The sequence below is a fragment of the Mercurialis annua genome, linkage group LG7, assembly GCF_937616625.2.
Source record: "Mercurialis annua linkage group LG7, ddMerAnnu1.2, whole genome shotgun sequence".
Lineage (NCBI taxonomy): Eukaryota > Viridiplantae > Streptophyta > Magnoliopsida > Malpighiales > Euphorbiaceae > Mercurialis > Mercurialis annua.
This window is the reverse complement of record NC_065576.1, coordinates 47,914,525-47,933,544: the sequence shown is the minus strand read 5'-3', so window position 1 is coordinate 47,933,544 and position 19,020 is coordinate 47,914,525. Positions and strand designations below refer to the sequence as shown.

General features: G+C 34.3%; 2 protein-coding genes and 1 pseudogene across 3 annotated transcripts; 1 reads left to right on the top strand and 2 right to left on the bottom strand.

The window, feature by feature from the left end:
* Positions 1–2,775: 2,775 nt before the first annotated feature.
* On the bottom strand, positions 2,776–3,736 carry LOC126657771 (60S ribosomal protein L9). Its single transcript, XM_050352539.2, has 3 exons — positions 3,303–3,736; positions 3,090–3,212; positions 2,776–3,003 (listed from the first exon to the last, which is right to left on the bottom strand). Exons 1-3 carry the CDS (start codon positions 3,675–3,677, stop codon positions 2,917–2,919), a joined length of 585 nt encoding a protein of 194 aa, XP_050208496.1. The 5' UTR covers positions 3,678–3,736; the 3' UTR covers positions 2,776–2,916.
* Positions 3,737–11,723: 7,987 nt separating this feature from the next.
* LOC126657772 (60S ribosomal protein L9-like) lies at positions 11,724–12,645 on the bottom strand (annotated as a pseudogene).
* Positions 12,646–12,912: 267 nt separating this feature from the next.
* Positions 12,913–18,981, top strand: LOC126657762 (uncharacterized). 2 transcript variants are annotated; one of them, XM_050352528.2, is made up of 9 exons: positions 12,913–13,257; positions 13,749–14,516; positions 14,904–16,123; positions 16,347–16,608; positions 16,716–16,922; positions 17,135–17,308; positions 17,629–17,811; positions 18,082–18,195; positions 18,515–18,981. In XM_050352528.2, the coding sequence occupies exons 2-9, from the start codon at positions 13,830–13,832 to the stop codon at positions 18,845–18,847; spliced, it is 3,180 nt and encodes a 1,059-aa protein (XP_050208485.1). In that variant the 5' UTR covers positions 12,913–13,257; positions 13,749–13,829; the 3' UTR covers positions 18,848–18,981. The 2 variants fall into 2 exon arrangements, with proteins under 2 accessions (XP_050208485.1, XP_050208486.1); XM_050352529.2 differs by lacking the exon at positions 12,913–13,257 and having other exon boundaries at positions 13,613–14,516.
* The last annotated feature ends 39 nt before the right edge of the window (positions 18,982–19,020 follow it).

The following is a 19,020-nucleotide window of genomic DNA, read 5'->3' as shown; positions in this document are numbered from 1 at the left end:
CCGAAAATTTTGTCATACGTCAATGAACTAAACTAACCGATTTTGAATGATACAAGATATTTGAAACTTTTTCTATTGAAATCATTCAAAATCGGTTAGTTTATCCCATTGGCGAATAGCAAATATTTCGGTTTTATTCATGAATGGCTAGAAAAGGTTTCAAATATCCCAAAATTGGCTAGAATATACAATTTTTAAAGGTTTGGTTATAACTGACAAAATCCATAAAGATTTGGTATTTTATTGGAATTAACCCTTTAATTTTTATATTTTTAATTAAATTGTATTAATTTTTACTAATCACAGTAAAACAAATATATAAATATATATATTTTTATATTTAACGCATAATTGAAATGAACCTTAATATTTAAAAAAAGCTTAATAACTAAAATTTACCAAACTTGTACTGATTTTACAAGTTATATTTAAACTTTTAAAAATTGGCACATTTAACCCGTTTTTGTATATTTTGTACCTTTTATAGCTATTTTTTGAATCGAATTGATTTTCAACATATATGCCGCGCCTTAACCCCGAAGTGCAACAGGCCCAGGGTACATCGCTTGACTCTCTCAAATGGAAGGAGATTTGGGACCTCAACATTCCCCCCCCCCCCCCCAAATTTCGACATTTCATTTGGAGATTGGTTAACCGAGCTTTTCCTACTTTTGAATCTCTGAGAAAAAGAGGTCCCTCTTATCATATGTTATGTGACTCCTGCAGTGACGTGGAGGTTGATACTCATATTTTTAGAGATTGCAAAGTGGCTGCAACTTTCTGGTCCTCCATGCCTATTTCTCTCTATCCTTTTGCGCTCACTAGCAATGACTTTGGGAACTAGTTTCATGAAGTCTTTTCGCAGCTGTCCAAGGTCCATAAAGAAGTATTTTGTGTTGGGTTATGGAACATATGGAATTTTAGAAATAAAGTGCATGTAAAGTCACCTAATGGGAGGGTTAATATGTCAGTGGTCATCGCTATAAATCATTTGCTAGACTACCAAACTGCCTACCTTCACTGTACAGCTCAAAACAGACCCTCACAATCTCGTTGAAACCCCCTCAAGCGAATATGCTCAAGATGAACACCGATGCAATAGTGTGCGTTGAATCTGGTAAAATGGGTCTTGGTGTCATCATCAGAGATTCTTCTAAATTGGTGGTAATGGCAGCTGGTTTTGGAACAGCAGCCTTCTGGCCAGTTGATGTAGATGAAGCTATTGCTATTAAGTTTGGACTGAATCCAGCCGTCCGCTTTGGCCTCTCGAAGTTAATTGTCGAATCAGACTAGGTTTTATTTTGTAATTACAATTTGGAATTTTAGATTAGGGTTTATTTTTATTGTTTTGAATTTAGGGTTTCAGTTTGGATCAAGTTTGAGAGAAATTCTTAGGTAGACTCAGTCCACCACGTCATCCGTAGACTAAACCTATCATATTATAACACGTCATTAAAATAATGGCACTATCGTAATATTACTATCCCAAAGTGTAAATAAGTAATAAACAAAATTATGATAGTGCCACTATTTTAATGATGTGTCATAATATGATAGATTAGTCTACGGATGACGTGGTAGACTGAGTCTACCTAAGAATCTCTCCAAGTTTGAATTCTGGATGTTAATTGGATGTAAAAAAATCTGATTTAAAATTTGGGAAAATTTTATTTTTTATAGTTAGAAATAAGTACCTAAAATGTGAAAAGATTTTATTTTTTTAGATTTTTTTTTTGATTTAGAGCATATATTTGAAAGTTAAGTGATTTTTGGGTAGTTTTGTGGTTAACCCTTAATGTTGTATGATTTGGAACAGGCAACTAGATGAATCAACAGTACAAAATGATGAAATGGATGATTTTTTATTGCACCTGCAGAATGAACAGAGAAGCTATTATTAAAGAGGAACCTAATTTGCATATTTACTCTAGCAAAGATGTCGACATGTATGATTTTGTTTAGTATTTTCCGCTCCCTCAATTTGCGTATTGTCTATTGATGTTAATTTTGATTGCATATTGAAGTTATTTTGAATTATTCATTTGATTGGTTGGGATGAAAGTATTCAAGTTCATGTTGCTGATAAACTTTCACCACTCTTACATGATGACGGAGAAGAAAAAAATGAGGAAGTTCCTGGCACTCCAACAGATGAATCTTTTGAACTAAATTCAGAACCATTTGATTTAGCTACGAAGTCTGCTGGAAAGGGTTATTCTTCTGGAAAACTATCGAACTCCATTTGGACGACGAACTGATAAGTTTGTGGTGATATTTAGCATCAATAATTTGTCTGATATGGAGAATGGTGACAATGAGCATGTTCATGAGAATATGGAGTTGATATTATCACTGTGGTTACAGCTTTGGGTTTAGATGCAATGCCGAGAAAGGAGACGATGAGGCAAAATCTAAGGAGATTAGAACGGCATGAAGTCGGAAACAGTGACCAAAGCACGATGATGAGGATAAGGATGCAGACCTGGGAAGATTTTACCCACAACTCTAATATCTGTTTCTGTTGCATTCATTTTAGTACATTATTATGAATCAAAATATTACTATTTCTAATACTTACGTATGTAAAAGCCTACTAGACTTGGTTAATAATCTCATAACTTTCAGTTTTAACTTTAAATTTTAGCTCCTTATTAGATTATTTAAACATTTTCTAGTCCTGAAATGTCCTGGATGGAAGCTAACATAACAAGAATTCTAACTGCAAAAATAAAAATAAATCATTTTAACTAATACTAGCTATGAAACCCAAAAAGATTATAAAATCCTAACATTCTCAACCAATTATAAAAACCAAGATTCATACCAATTATAAAAACCAAACAGCTTAACAAAACCTGACAGAAAACCAAAGTCTGAAGTTGCATAACCTAAACCAAAAATGCATAGAGAAGAAACTCATTCCTCCGCAACAATGGCGCCTTTCTCGCTGACATATATACCGTCGAGGAATTTCCTGATATCTTTCTTCTTCACATGACATTTCTACAAGTCAAAAGGGATTGAATCAGAGGACTTAAAACAGCAGATGCTATTGACATAAAAAAATTCAAGCGAATACGAGAGAGGACCTGGTTAATGAGCGCACACGAACGAGAAACGAGTTCAATATCATTTCCATCCAAAACAAGCTCGTCCTTAACCTTCTCGGAACGGAGCACGGTTACGCCTTCCAACAGATCAACTTTCCTTACCTACATAAACCGAAATCAATACCATCTCTTAGATAAAAGTAAATCATTGCCTTATATTTATAGTACAAGCAGAGCAGAGTAATTCATTACCTTCTTCTCGCCAAGAAAGTTACGGATCTCAATAGCAGTGTTGGAGTTCGTAATCGAGGCGTTGATGGGAAAGTGAGCGTACACGAATCTCATCTTATAGCGGTACCCTTTGGTGACGCCGGTGATGAGATTCTCGACGTGGCTGAGAGCGGTTCTGATGGCGGCGCTGGTCTTCCGGGTGCCGAACCAAGCCTCGATCTTCAGCTTGCGTTTTCCGGTGGAGTCGTCCTTGATCAGCTGGAAATCGAGGTTCAGGTGCTTGAAGTTGCGGATCAGCTTCCCTCGAGGTCCCTCCACCTCTATCACCTTGGCGTTCACCTTTATCTTAACGCCGTCCGGAATATCCATCGTCTCCGACGACAATATGGTCTTCATTTTTTAATCGCCGCCTGCTATTTCTGTCTCTCCGTCTCACTAAAACCCTAACTCTGCATTTATACTGTTTGATGCCTAATTATTCTTTCAATCCCAACCGTCCCCTTCTCTTAAACAATAGGGCAAAAATAAGATGAAAAACTAACTCTTAAGCCCTAAATTTAATCAAAAAGACAATTAATATGCAATAGTTTAAAGAGAAAACTAAAGATATTTTTCATTTTAAATAATCAAAATAAATTGTGCATAATAATAAAAGTTTCATGATAAATGTTTTTCTAAATTTTTCATACTACACTTTCCATAATTGTATTTATTTATTTAATATGAGCGTTTTAAATTTGTTATTTATTTTAAAATATTAGTCTGTATATGTCATTCCCATCGCCACCAAATCATTTTCACAAATTACAATTTAAATTACGGGATTACTATACTTTTAGTGTTTCAACTTTTTACAAAATGACGATATGGTGTTTGAACTTTATTTTGTATCAAACTGGTGTTGCAACTTGTTGAATAATTACGAAGCAGTGTATTTGCCAGTTTCTGACTTTAACCATTATTCAAACTTTTTCGTTATTTCAGTTTTAATCCTTCATCTTTAAAAACGTTCAAATAAACCCTAAATAAAAAATTAATTAATTATTTTTAATTTTTTTAATCTTTTTTAAATAAAAAAAATTAAAATACAGAGTTATGTTTTCGGACCCACGAAGATCCGCCGGAAAAAGAGCAGCCTGCTCCTTTAAGAAGGAGCAAGAGCGCCGCTCCTTCTCATTTTGAGAAGGAGCAGCTCGCTCCTACTCATTTGAGAGGGAGCAGCTCGCTCCTACTCATTTGAGAGGGAGCTGCTTGCTCCTTCATGAGAAGGAGCTTCTCCTTCTCAAACCCCGGAGAAGGAGCTCTGTTGGGTCCTAGTGGGTCCAAATTTTGGGCCCATCCGTAATTCGGAGGGTCTGTAATTCGGCTTTTAATATTTTTATTATAAATTGAAAAAATTAATTTTTTATTTATTTTTCGCGGTGTATCCGTAAATCGGATAATGGTAGATCCGTGAAACAGTAGACGATGTTGAGTCGCATTGAATATTTTTAATTATAGTAATTAATATTAATTAAATAAAAAAATATTTAAGTGTTTAATTTTGTGATGAAAATGGTTTTTTTGTACAATTAATAACATAAATATCTAATTTATATATAGGATAAAAATAAAGAATTTTTTTGAATTTTTTTCCAAATGAAAAAATGTCAATTCAATACATTAGGATAACCTGTAACTTGTTGGTGACCTGCTAAAAACACCAATTTATAATTTTCTAATAAGTTCACACACCGATTCGTGATAAATTTTTGTTCAAAAACTAACTTGTTATTTTGTAAAAAGTTCACACACCAAAAGTATAGTAATCCCTTTAAATTACTAACTTTTTTTTCTAGAGTCTTGATTTTTAAAAATAAGAAAAATAAATTATGGTGGATAATATTAATAAAACTGCCATCATATGTTATAAAAAAATTTAATAATTATATTTGTAATAAATTGTAAAAGATTTTCATAATAATTTTATAAAGAAAATGGCATAATAAACTTAAATGATATAATTAATATTAAATTTGATAAATAATATTATTATTAAATTTATAATAACAAAATAAATTATGATATTCCGCTACATCGCGCAGATTATATGCTAATTTTACTATTAAAATTTTAAAACCTAATATCCAGTAACTCATCACATATTTCTTTTATATTCCTAATTTTTCAAAATCATAACTTAATTTTTGTATTTTTAATTAAATTGTATTAATTTTTACTAAACACACTTAAACAAATATTTAAATATATATTTTTTATATTTAACGCATAATTAAAATGAACCTTAATATTTAAAAAAGGTTTAATAACTAAAAATTACCAAACTTTTACTGATTTTACAAGTTATATTTAAACTTTTAAAAATTGGCACATTTAACCCGTTTTTGTATAGTTTGTACCTTTTATAGCTATTTTTAAATCGAATTGAACACTACGCATTCAACGAATTGATAATATAGTAACGGTCCCAATTCAACCAAACCACATGACAAACCATATGATAATTTAACCAAAATCAAAATGATTACTTATATTATATTATTATAAATTTTGTATATATTTAAAAATAATTAATATTTTTTAATTAACTCATTAAAATCCAAATTAATTTAATTAATTCTTACTAAACTTAAATCTAAATCAAACAAATTTATTTAGAATTATAATTAATTTAATTAACACCATTTTATCTCAAAATTTCATATTTATCCGGAGAAAAAATTCATCTCGAAATTTTAGGCTCCGCCATCTTTCACTCCCGCCGCCACATATTTAAAAATAATTAATATTTTTAATCAACCTTAATTAACACTAACTAAAACTAATTTAAAATCATGATTAATTTAATGAAACAAAATTCTAATAAATTAATTTTATAATTAATTTTAAATTGGGGTATTCCTATTAAATAGCACCACCTTTAGCATTTTTTGCAATTTAAGCACATACTACAAAGTGTCTCAATTATTAGCCCAAACTTTCCGATCCTTTTAATTATTAGCACAGGTCGCATTTCCGGCATCTGAAATTCCACATGGCTCGCCGGATTGCCTCGTCAGCGCCAGCGTGGCTTTCTTTAGCGACGTCGTTTTGGATTATTCCTACCAAATAACACGAATTACCATTTTATCTCAAATATTAGCACAACCTTTCAAATATTTTTAAATTTTAGCCTAAAACCTGTTTAGGCTATATTGAGATAATTATTAGAAAAAGAGTACTAACTAAAATAAACTACTATGCTAAGCTAATTTAGAGTACTAATTAAATTAAACTACTATATTAAAATAAACTATTTTAAATATTTAACAATTACTATTTTAATTATATGTAAATCATATAAAATTCTAAATAAGTTAAACTACTTTTAATAAATTAATATTTTAATTATTATTTGATTTTTTTATTTAAATTCTTTATAATTATAAAATTTTATTATCAATTTAAAACGTTAAACTATTAAATTAATCATCCAAAGTATTATATATGATAAACTATTCCTAATTAACTATTATTTTAAATATTATTTAATAATTTGACGAATCACACTGCGAGCCACGTGTGAAACACGTGAAACGACACTAATTATTCTTAAATGTGCGCATATGATACCAATAGCCGGAAACAGGTTTTAGGCTAAAATTTAAAAATATTTGAAAGGTTGTGCTAATATTTGAGACAAAATGGTAGTTCGTGTTATTTGGTAGGAATAATCCAAAATGACGTCACATAAAGAATGCCACGCTGGCGCTGACGAGGCAATCCGGCGAGTCACGTGGGATTTCAGATGCCGGAAATACGACATGTGCTAATAATTAAAAGGATTGGAAAGTTTGGGTTAACAATTGAGACACTTTGTAGTATGTGCTTAAATTGCAAAAAACGCTAAAGGTGATGCTATTTAATAGAAATACCCCTTTTAAATTTTACAATAAATAAAAAATTAGATAAACCTAAATTTAAAAGATTGATCAAGGCGCGGTACTTTCCTAGGCAAGACATCTTCTCTGCTCCTTTGGGATTCAACCCAAGAATTACTTAGGTAGCATTTGAGGGTCCCTGCCAACTCTGAATTCTGGGCTGCAATAGAGAGTTATAACCGGTAACTCTATTCGTATTTAGGAAGATAAATGGAACTATCCTATAGGCAAGCTCCTTCCACCCACCCCTCCGATTACTTGGGTTGTCGATGCTTCAGTTGATAATATATTGCTTCCGAACGAGATAAAATGGAACGAAGGCTTGATTAGTCACTTATTCCCTGCCTGTGAGGTGGACCGGATCATAAGCATGCCTTTAAGCTTCGTAGGGCCTCTAGATTCCTTATTCTGGACGGGTTCGAGGGACGGTTGTTATAAAGTGAACTCTAGATATCCCATTGCTTCCAACTTACTTAACCCCGAAGTGTGACAGGGCCAGGGTACATTGCTTGACTCTCTCAAATGAAAGCAGATTTGGGACCTCAACATCCCCATAAAATTTCGAAAATTCATTTGGAGATTGGTTAATCGAGCTTTTCCTACCTTTGAATCTCTGAAAAAAGAGGTGTCTCTTATCATATGTTATATGACTCTAGCGGTGATGTGGAGGTTGATACTCATATTCTTAGAGATTGCAAAGTGGATGCAACTTTCTGATCCTCCATGTCTATTTCTCACTGTCCTTGTGCGCTCACTGGCAATGACTTTGGGAACTAGTTTCATGAAGTCTTTTAGCAGTTGTCCAAGGTACACAAGGAAGTCTTTTGTGCTGGGTTATGGAATATATGGAATTTCAGAAACAAAGTGCATGTAAAGTCGCCTAATGGGAGGGTTAATATGTCAATGGTCAATGCTATAAACAGGGACGGGCTTACAAAGAGTTTATGGTGGGCAGTTGACCATCTTATTTTTAAAATCTCTAAAAAAATATAAATATATACCTTAGTAGTATAATTTTTCGACCTTAAAGCTAAGGTGCATCAGTCAACTAAAGCTAACATAAGTAGCATATATTTGAGGTTTCATCCCATAAAACACACAATCATTACTCCAAACCATACAATAGAAATACATCAAAACAGCAGCAGCATCAGCAAATCATATGCAAGCCATTTTATTTTCCATCAACTATAGGAGACTCCTAAAGCAATTCACACTGAAACACACATATAAAAATAACCTCACAACCAATGAGTTATAACTCAAATAATATGCACAGTGCACAACATTTTGCTAAGATATATTTTCCTTCCCCAATGTTAAAAGAAAAATAGCCTTATAAAATAGGGAATTTATTGGAAATCATGCCTTGTGCCATACATGATCATTAAATCTCCCAATTTCATGACCACAAATCAGAACCAAATATATCTAAAAAAATAAATATGAACTAATATATCGTGTGTGTATGTGCGTGTTAAACTAACATGCAAATTTTATTTGCCAAATAAACAAATATAACATGTCTAAAGAAAAAAAAGTTAAGCGTGGGAGCCATATTGTCACGACCCAAATTATTGAGCCGCGACCGGCGCTAGGGAACGGGAGTGGTAACTCCGGAACCCGTAGCAAGCCTAAAATCACTGTAAATTTTTTCGCGATTAAAACATATTATTATATATAATACGTTATCAGAAATCTTCTTTAAATAATATAATCTAATTATTAAAATATCGTATTCCTTTTCTGAAAACATTCGCGAAACAATTCTTAGAAACCAGGGTCTTACCGAGCGATATCTCATATCCAGCACCGCCCTGTTTCGGATCACAAACATCACCAATTCCACTCACAGCAATTGGTATCAAATTCAAACGGATTAACGCCATCTTTCCAAATAACTTATTTATAAAATTTATATCAGAGTTCACATTTTAATATCGTTTGAAATCAAATCATAAATCTTATACTGACACCTACTGACTACTGCAGCTCTAAACAAACTCGTACTTTGTGTAAGCCAAAAAGGCTTCCGACACAAAGGAGATGGTCTGTCTGATCCGACTCCGGTCACCTGAAAGGAAACACTGTGAGGGGGTCAGTATTTTGGGAAATACTGAGTGAGCTTGCAAGTTATTAACGGTATTAATAAAAATATCACATCGCATCTTAAGAAGATAATAATATAAAACATATAAACAGGTATTTGATCCGTACGAAACTAATATCCTAGCATGCGACACATCTCTTGAATAATCATATATCATTCAACCCACTCATAAATATCAATTGCGAGTCCAACTCGCTGGTGGCCCAGCCACTAGATACGGGGACTTCCAGGCTACACCGTAGCCGAGTTCACTCTCGTATCGAAATCATATACCCAATCGTAAATTTCATATTCATCAACAGCTCCCAGCTGTGTCAAGTCATTTCTCAATGCAAACATACTAGACTGACTCGATACTGGTGATCACACAGCCTATTGACACCCAATAGGTAGCTAGTTTCTTCGGATCGCATACTAGTTCTCGCATATAGAAAATTAAGTAAACATATAACATTTCAATCAATTATATGTAATGCGATGCGTATAAACAGTATATAAATTTATATAAAATAACTTTAATATATAATACACGAAAGTAAAGTGCAACTCACAGTGACCGCCATCCCAAAATTGCATTATCGTCAACTCATCACGTAGGTTCCATGTGTCATATGATCTCGTAACTATTCCAGCTAGACGACTTGGTAGCTTGTCAGTATGACAGTTACTTAGTCGAGTTACCTGTACGTTTAATTCATAAACGTAGGTTTAGTACTTAAACCCTAAGTTATAAACTTAGGTTATTGCAATCGTATTTCAAATACGACTCTCAATTTCAATAATCTCTTAATCATATTTCTTTTATCGATCTTCAACTATAGGTTTCTTATATAATAAAACCCTAGTTGTATACGTCATGTCCTATATCCAAATTTCGTGTTTTCAGAGTCCGTGATCCATTTTCAATATCCGACATACTTGAATTCGGGAGGCTAGGTCAAAACGATTCAAGGTACTCAAACAGGTGTGATAGCCTGCAGTGCGAGCGCACAAAAGGGTCCCGTGCGTTCGCACGGTCTGGTGTGCGTCCGCACACAAGCAGGTGTGCGTTCGCACACTGGTGTGCGTTCGCACACCATGTGTGCGTCCGCACACTACGGTGTGCGTTCTCACACCCGCGGCAGCTCCCGGAAAATCCATTTTCCGGGCGCTTCACCGCTCACCAGCACTCCCGACATGCTCCCACCTTATTATAACACATATTCCAATCCAATTCATACCAAAAACGACTATAGAAACGCGATTACAATTCGTTTAATTCGTTAAAACGAAATAACCCTAATCCAATAATTTCAATATCAAAAATCATCAAATTACCTTGATTTGATGCTCGTGGTAGATAGAGAATTGAATTCTGAAGAAATCGATATAAAGAACTCGTGATTTGTGCGAGAAACGGCGAAACCGCGGCGAATCGTAATCGTTCGTCACTTTCTCTCTTTTCTCTGAACGTTTCTTCTGATCTTCCAATTTCCTTAACCTTAGGGGAATGTATATATAACTTGGCAAATTTGCCACTTCCATCCTTCCTTTCTTTATCTTAAACCAATTCTCCTTTTAACTTTCTAATTTAACCAAACGGTTAAATTATCCTTTTAACTCGAGCCGATACGTATTATTTATATTCATATAAATAATATTAACTTAATATTATTATTTTCCGTCAAAATCTTTTAATTACTATTCTCGAGATTTAATTGGCTAATTTACACTTTAGCCCTTAAACTTCTCAAAAGTGACAATTTAGCCCAAAACGCATCCGCGTCCAAATTTTAAAAGGTCTCCGATTGACCCAAAACTTTTACCACATATACTATAAAACATTTCGCGAACCTTGGCGAAATAATATCCCTTCGGGTTTTATATGGTTAAATTACCATTTTAGTCCCTGTACTTTATTTTGCGACTTTCTTAATATTTTTCTTTTCCAATTCTAATTCTGTCTTTAGAATTGAAATACATTATTAAATTTCTCACATATAATCCTTTGCAAAACCGACCTACTAAAACTTATTTATCGGAAAACTTTCCGATTTTACCACTCTAGCAAATCCAGACTTGACACGTGGTCCAATTAAATAATTTAATATTTTGGGGTATTACACATATGAACCAATAATTTAACAAACAAAAAAAACTCCATGCTTTGGCAAAAAAGGAAGCAACAATGAGATATAATGAGAAAATAAGGCCAGAGAAGAACTAGATAATTTAACAAGATATATAACAATTACAAAAACCTAACATTTTCTTTCAAATTGCCATGACATGTAATAAGTTACAGTTAAACATAAGCTGTATAACCACTAAACCAAAGTAAAAAACATATGAAGTTGCATCACATAAAAATCTTTGATAACATTAACCAAAAATGCATACTCAAAATCAGAGAATAAATTAAATCTATTATCCTCATGCCTCTGCAACAATAGCTCCTTTCTCGCGGACACAAAAACTATCAAAAAAATTCCTGATATCTTTCTTCTTCACGTGTCATTTGTACAAGTCAAAATGAAAATTGGATTGTATGAGAACACTTTAAACAGCATATGGTGTATAAATCATTGACATAAAAGATCAAGACAAGTTGCAATACGGGAGAACAAAAAAACACACGGTTAATGAGGGCACAAGAACGAGAAACAAGTTCAATATTGTTTCCATCCAAAACAAGCTCATCCTAAACCCTCTCAGACCGAAATACGGTTACAACTTCCAACATATCAACTTTCTTAACTTGGAAGGACCCATAAACCAAAAGCATCTAAAAAGCATCTGTTGAATATCTAGATTTCAAGAATAAATTAATACAAGGATCTACAAGTTATGTAATGAGTGATCCAAGTAGCAAAAATTATATGATAAAAGTAAATCATTTTATTATATATCTATTGTATAAGCAGAGTGATTCAATAGCAAAATTCATAAACAAAATACATTCTTCTCGCCAATAAAATTACGGATCTCAATAGTAGTGTTGAAATTGGTAATAGAGGCGTTGATGGGACAGTGAGCGTCGGCAAATCTCATCTTATAGCAATATCGCCGGTGATGAGATTCTCGACGTGGCTGAGAGGAGTCTTCATGGCAGCAGTGGTCTCCCTGGTACCGAACCAAGCCTCGATCTTCAGCTTGCGTTTGGCGGTGGAGTCGTCCTAGATGAGCTGAAAATCGAGGTTAAGGTGCTTGAAGTTGCGGATCAGCTTCCCTTAAGGTCCCTCCACCTCTATCACCTTGGCGTTCACCTTTATCTTAACGTCGTTTGGTATGTCTGTTGTCTCTGACGACAGTATAGTCTTCATTTTTTGATTTTTTTTCTTACGCGCCGCCTGCTGCTATCTCTCTCTCATTAAAATCACACCAATGAATGAGTCATGTTAATATATTATGAGCTCATATATTGAATTGAGAAAAAATGTAACTCCCTATATACATTTGACACACTTTAAAGTCGGTGATTAGTTTTAAAAACAAATATAATTTATATATTTATTTAATATTATCCAAATATAAATACTACTCTTTCTCAAACAATAAAAATAAAAAAATATGAATACTACTCGGTTAAATTAACTTTATTTGGTTTTGAAGTTCAAACAAAATAGTTAAAAAAAAACGAATCTTTCAGTTGAAAAAAAGAAAACAGAAGAAAGAAAAAAGAAACATGATTCACTTAACGCGGTGTTGTTGGCTGTTTTTAGTTCAGCCAGTTTTGTTTAGATTTATACAATCTTTTCAAAAAAATTCACATAAAATTACTAAAACAAATGATAATTTTTTTTAATCATATCAAAAACATCACCACTGTACAAAATTTTATATAAAAAAATGCATTGATTTTTACCATTGTTCTTAGCTTTAGCAGCTGATTATCTTTGCTTTTCAACATTCTTTTCTTTCATTGATTACTTTACAGTTTACAGTACCAAAAATAGTCTCCATTTAGGTAAATTTTTTAAGGTTAATTTCAATTATTTGGGTTTAAACTTATTGCATTAGTGCATTGAATTTGGATCTGATGGTGTGTTGATTGTGATTATTTTTATTTATTTTAATGATTTGATTGAACTGTATTTGTTTTGTCTGTTTCTGCAATTTTCTTGGATTCTTTATCTTTTTTGTTATCTGATGCTTAATTACAATTCAATGTGCTCCTCTTGTTTTTATTTGAATTTAGGGTTTAATTTAAAGATTAGGTATCTGATTTCATTTGAATTAATTGCATTTTCCTTTTATCAACAATGACGTAATCAGTTGAATTGGGATTATTTTTGTTCAATGTTCGTTTCATTATAGAGTCATTTTCATGATAATAGAATATTTTATAGTATATGATTTGGTTATTTAAAACTAATATAATGCATGAATAACAGTGCAGCACTTTTTCATTTCTGCCCCAGTTATATGCTGATGTTTTTCTGTATTGACTTCAATTAGGTTTGATCAACAATGAGCATATAGACATTGTATTTGATTGATCATACCCGCCGAGGACAAGACCGGGATTTTCTCATAAAGATGGTTCTTGGGCTAAGATCGAAGAATCGAAAAGGCGCTTCGGTGCAGGTTGATTACCTGATTAATGTACAAGAAATCAAGCCTTGGCCCTTATCACAGAATCTGAAATCTGCAGAATCTGTATCGTTTCTGTGGGAGAATGGCGAGCAGAGTTCTGGTTCGTTCACTTCCGTTGTCGGAGATGGGAAAATCGAGATAAACGAGTCGTTTAGGCTGCCTGTCACGTTTTATAAAGAAGTATCCAAAAGAGGCAGTGTTCGCGATAGTTTTCAGAAGAACTACTTAGAGTTTAGCTTGTATGAGCCTCGAAAGGACAAGCCAATGAAAAGTCAACTCTTGGGATCAGCAGTTATAAACCTGGCAGATTATGGTATCATCCATGGTTCCATAATCATAAGCGCTCTGATTAACTTCAAGAAGAGTTCTAAGAGTACAGTGGAGTCAGTTCTTTATGTTAATATCCAACAATTTGAAAGACATAACGTGAGCTTGTCTAAAGAGGTATCACTAGACAGGGATGGAAGTGAATCTGTTTCAGAAGTGACTTATGACGGGAATGACGACGAAAGGGAGATTGCCTCCTTCACCGATGATGACATTGATGATAATGTTTCTTCACATTCATCGAGGACAGTGTCCTCTTTTGCTATGGAGTCTAACAGAGGCTCACCTGGTCAAGATGAAAAGGTATACTTTCCATTATAGTCATTCTGTTTGTGTTTCCTTCACGATATCATAGGATATGCGATCATATTGGATATATATATCAATATCAGCTGAGTGAATTGAGTACAACATTAAAGTGCATGACATGTTGAGAACATACCGGTTATGCATTCCAAATCAAATGCCATTGCCTGAACTTCCTGTAACCAAAATTTCACCATTTTTATATTCATTTATGCAGCTTTTGGTGTTATTGATCAAATTGATGACTTCTTTGTGCATAAATTTTCATGTTTTGCATCCTATATGTAGAGCTATACCTGATACCTGATGGTAGACAGCTTAAATGTCTCGATGAAATTTTGCTCTCTTTGTAGACTGTAATGTTGAATTTCACTCAATCTATAGATCTTACAAGGATCAGAAAATGGTGGAAGACGGAGGATCAATGAGGAGCATACTGAGCATACTCTGCCGTCAGGTGCAGCATCTTCAAATCCAGCAGTGAAATCTACAACCGGGGCTTTCAAACAACTGAATGGAGCTTCATCCCCTCCACCATCAAAGAGTGTATCATCTAATTCACGGGGTCCTGTGAATGATAATTTATGCAAAGCGGCATCATCAGATGACTGTGTTCAGGTTAAGAATTCAAACCATGTAGAGAATGAAACTTATCAAACCAATCAACAGACTGGTAGAAAAGGTCGAAAAGTTGACGTAAGTGTGTCAGAAATGACTGCAACTAGTAATTTACATGTTGGTATTATGGAAAATAAATTGAAAAAGGAGCAATATGACAATGAACGCGATTTGAAGTTTTTAGAGGAAAAGCAACATACTTTAGAAGAAAAAGAGCCAGTTGTTAACTTACCTCGAGAAGCAACGGGAAGGCAAGGCAAACTAAGGAGTAATACCCTTGCTAACAACAGGGCATCAAATGGAGTACAGGGCAATACACGCCGAGATAAACTAAAACATTTACAATCTGTTCAGTTACAGTTTGATGTAGATGAAAGTGACGAGCCTGTCAGCAATATCCAGTTTATCAAGAAAGCAAAGAAAATTGATATTCCAGAAATTGTTCGTAGAAGTGTCATAAGCGACAGGAAAGAAACAGCCAACAACCGCCCCGGAAATAAAGTCCAATTGAAACCTGAAATTGAAATTCAAGAGGAAGAGTTACTTATGGCTGGTGATGCTGAAGAGACTGGTCATGTCTCAGCTATTGCTGAGCCTGAAAACTTTAAAAAGAAGGTCCAGCTCATAGAAAAGACCGAGATAATTAATATCCCCGAAAATATCCGTAAACCTGGTTTGAATTGTCCACCAAGTGAGATAGAACAGCAGAAAAATAGCTTTTCTGGAAACAATATAGAATTGGAGTCCGAAGTTGAAATGCTCAAGGAAGAGTTGATTGAAGCTGCTGCTGTTGAAGTCGGCCTTTACTCAGTTGTTGCTGAACATGGGAGTTCTATAAACAAAGTCCATGCGCCGGCTAGGCGTCTTTCAAGGTTTTATCTGCATGCTTGTAAAGCGAGTTCACGAGCTAAGAAGGCAAATGCAGCTAGAGCTATTGTCTCAGGATTAGTTTTGGTTTCTAAAGCATGTGGAAATGATGTTTCTAGGTACGTAAAAGTACTTTTGTATTTAACTCTGCACGGGAAGCTTATTATTACTACTAGATATTTGTCGACAATTTGCTTCCAAATGCTTGTCCATGTTTACAATTTTAAAGAAGACATGCCAGTAACCATGGCACTGACATCTCTATTTAATCCATCATGATAAAACTCATTCATGCAAGGGTCAATGCGGAAAAATTATTAATCATTTAATGTCCCTAATCAGGTTAACTTTCTGGCTGTCAAATTCCATTGTTCTGAGAGCAATTTTATGCCAGAATGTTGAGAAAATGCAAGTTCCAGCAGCAACATCTGTCAATAAAACTGATAATCAAAAGGGCAGCCCAAAGTCCTCTTCTTGTGAAGATAATGTAACTCTTAAAGTAGAAGGTTGTGATGAGTGCGAGGAAGACAAAACATTTATTGGAGTGTTGGAAAGACTTGAAGCTTGGATTTTCTCTCGAATTATCGAATCAGTTTGGTGGCAGGTGAGATCCTACTTCTTGAAGTACTATACAGCTGAATGATCCTGTTTCTGAAAATTTTAACATTAATTTGAATATGCCCGTGGTGGTTTTTGCTTTGTGCATTGTAGACCCTGATTCCACATATGCAGTCCACAGCAGTGAAGGGCTCAGAGACAAAGAAAAGTCATGCAAGAAGGTACGGATTGGGTGACCAAGATCAGGGAAATTTTGCTATTGATCTATGGAAGAAAGCCTTCAGGGATGCATGTGAGCGTCTCTGCCCAATTCGATCTGGGGGGCATGAATGCGGTTGTTTGCCTCTGCTAGCTAGATTGGTATGTTTTAAGTAATGCAAGCTTCTTCCAAAGCATTATATAGTTATTTTATTGCCATCCAGTGGGAAACCGTTGTTGAACTTGTCGATTTTCTTTTGCATTCGTTTAGCTTATTATCAGTCGCTCTTGCTGGACTGATGGTCATGTTTCACCCTGTAATGCATTTAGAAAATATTCTAATAGAGACATGACACTTTCAAATCTGTTTTCAGGTAATGGAGCAATTGGTGCACAGATTGGATGTGGCTATGTTCAATGCCATTCTTCGTGAATCAGCTGAAGAGATGCCAACCGATCCCGTCTCTGATCCCATTAGTGATCCGAAGGTCCTTCCAATACCAGCTGGAAAATCAAGCTTTGGTGCCGGCGCACAGCTGAAAAATGCTGTGAGTATCATAAACATTCTCTCAGGCTTTGTGCATTTCATAAATTAATTTTTATGTGAACTGTGTTCGTCAATCATTATCTATGTTGCACGGAAACCGAATTTCTTAAATAAGAAACTATATTTTTATAAGATTAGGTAAATATAAATTGTTTGAAATTCAAAAGCGTTTCTGAAAACGAAAACGAAATGCTGACACATAAAATTCAATTTGTTTCCTTGCAATATAGATTATTATGATGATAAAGAGTGCTTTAGTAGTTTTATGATGACCAGATGGCTCTCCTGGTTTTTCTTGACCTAAATATTTTTTTCTAACAGGTAGGAAATTGGTCCATGTGGCTCACAGATTTATTTGGAATTGATGATAAAGATGAACTTGTTGAAAGCAGCAACAGACCAGACTCTGAGACTTCATTCAAGATTTTCCATCTTCTCAATGGATTGAGTGATCTCATGATGCTTCCGTTTGAAATGCTTGCAGACAGATCAATAAGAATAGAGGTTAGCACCTTATCTGAACTTTTCCTTCTCTCCAATCAGACACATGCCGGTATACATATATTTCTCCTCTGTATAGCACGGAAACTTTTCTGAGTCCTGCAAACACTTCCGAAACTTCAAAATCCTATATTTATAATATCGTTTCCCGTTTCCAATTCGTTTCAGCGTTCTGATTTCCGTGTTATATATCTATTCCTTTCTTTATCTCATTGTGTTTCCAATAATTTTGACGTTTCACATGTTTTTTTTTTTCAATTTATTTACTTGCAGGTTTGTCCTATCTTTGGTGCTCAGATTGTTAAGAGGGTTCTTAGCAATTTCGTCCCGGATGAATTCAACCCAGACCCTATTCCAGATTCAGTTTTCAGCTCCCTAGATTCTGAGGTTAGTCCAATTCTAACTAAGATGCCTCATGTTTTAAAAAAGTAGAGGAGTGAGCAAAAATTCAATTATACCGAATTAACCAATCAATTTTGGTTAATTTGGTTAAAGGTTTTCGGTTAATTCGATTAGTTTGGTTAGCTCGATCAATAATAAGATTGATTCGGTTACAGTAACCGAATAAAAAAGAAATAGTATATCTTTTTATTTTAATGGTTATATTTATACTTTTATTGGTTTAACTGAATTAACTGGCTAATGCGATCAGTTCGGTTTTGTATTTTTAAGATTTCGGTTAATTTTATTTTTTTGTCAATTTTAGAACCAACCTGAAGATGGGAAGGAGTCTATCACAAGCTTCCCATGCATAGCCACTCCTACAATATACTCACCACCTTCCACAGCTTCACTAATAAACATCATAGGAGAAGTCGGAACTGAAACTTTGCAGAGAAGCGGATCATCATTGCTTAAGAAATCTTACGCCAGCGATGATGAGCTTGACGAGTTGGATTCACCTTTGGCTTCTATCATTGTTGACAATTCCAGATCTTTTCCTGCTTCAACGCCGTCCTATCGGACGCCAAAGGGTAATGGTGGCAGGAACGTTGTTAGATATGAACTACTCCGGCAAATATGGAAGGATGACGAATAGCATTTTTCATTTGTTTTCCTCGTCTGTTGTCTCTCTCTGTCACGTGTATATAGAAACGTGTAACTTTTTCTGTGGCCTACTTTTGAGCTGTAAATTTTTCGATTCTATAAGAGTTAAATCCGGAGTTGATATTTCGCTGGAGAGGGCTTTGGTTCAAGTGTAACAGAAGCAGA

What these genes read in the sequence shown, in the direction of transcription:
- LOC126657762 (XM_050352528.2), top strand. Translation starts at nt 13,830, where the DNA reads ATGGTTCTTGGGCTAAGATCGAAGAATCGAAAAGGCGCTTCGGTGCAG. An exon ending in TCGAATCAGTTTGGTGGCAG is followed by an intron (nt 16,609 to 16,715) that starts GTGAGATCCTAC and finishes TGTGCATTGTAG; the next exon opens with ACCCTGATTCCACATATGCA. An exon ending in TGCCTCTGCTAGCTAGATTG is followed by an intron (nt 16,923 to 17,134) that starts GTATGTTTTAAG and finishes ATCTGTTTTCAG; the next exon opens with GTAATGGAGCAATTGGTGCA.
- LOC126657771 (XM_050352539.2), bottom strand. Translation starts at nt 3,677, where the DNA reads ATGAAGACCATATTGTCGTCGGAGACGATGGATATTCCGGACGGCGTT. An exon ending in ACTTTCTTGGCGAGAAGAAG is followed by an intron (nt 3,213 to 3,302) that starts GTAATGAATTAC and finishes CGGTTTATGTAG; the next exon opens with GTAAGGAAAGTTGATCTGTT. An exon ending in CGTGTGCGCTCATTAACCAG is followed by an intron (nt 3,004 to 3,089) that starts GTCCTCTCTCGT and finishes TTTGACTTGTAG; the next exon opens with AAATGTCATGTGAAGAAGAA.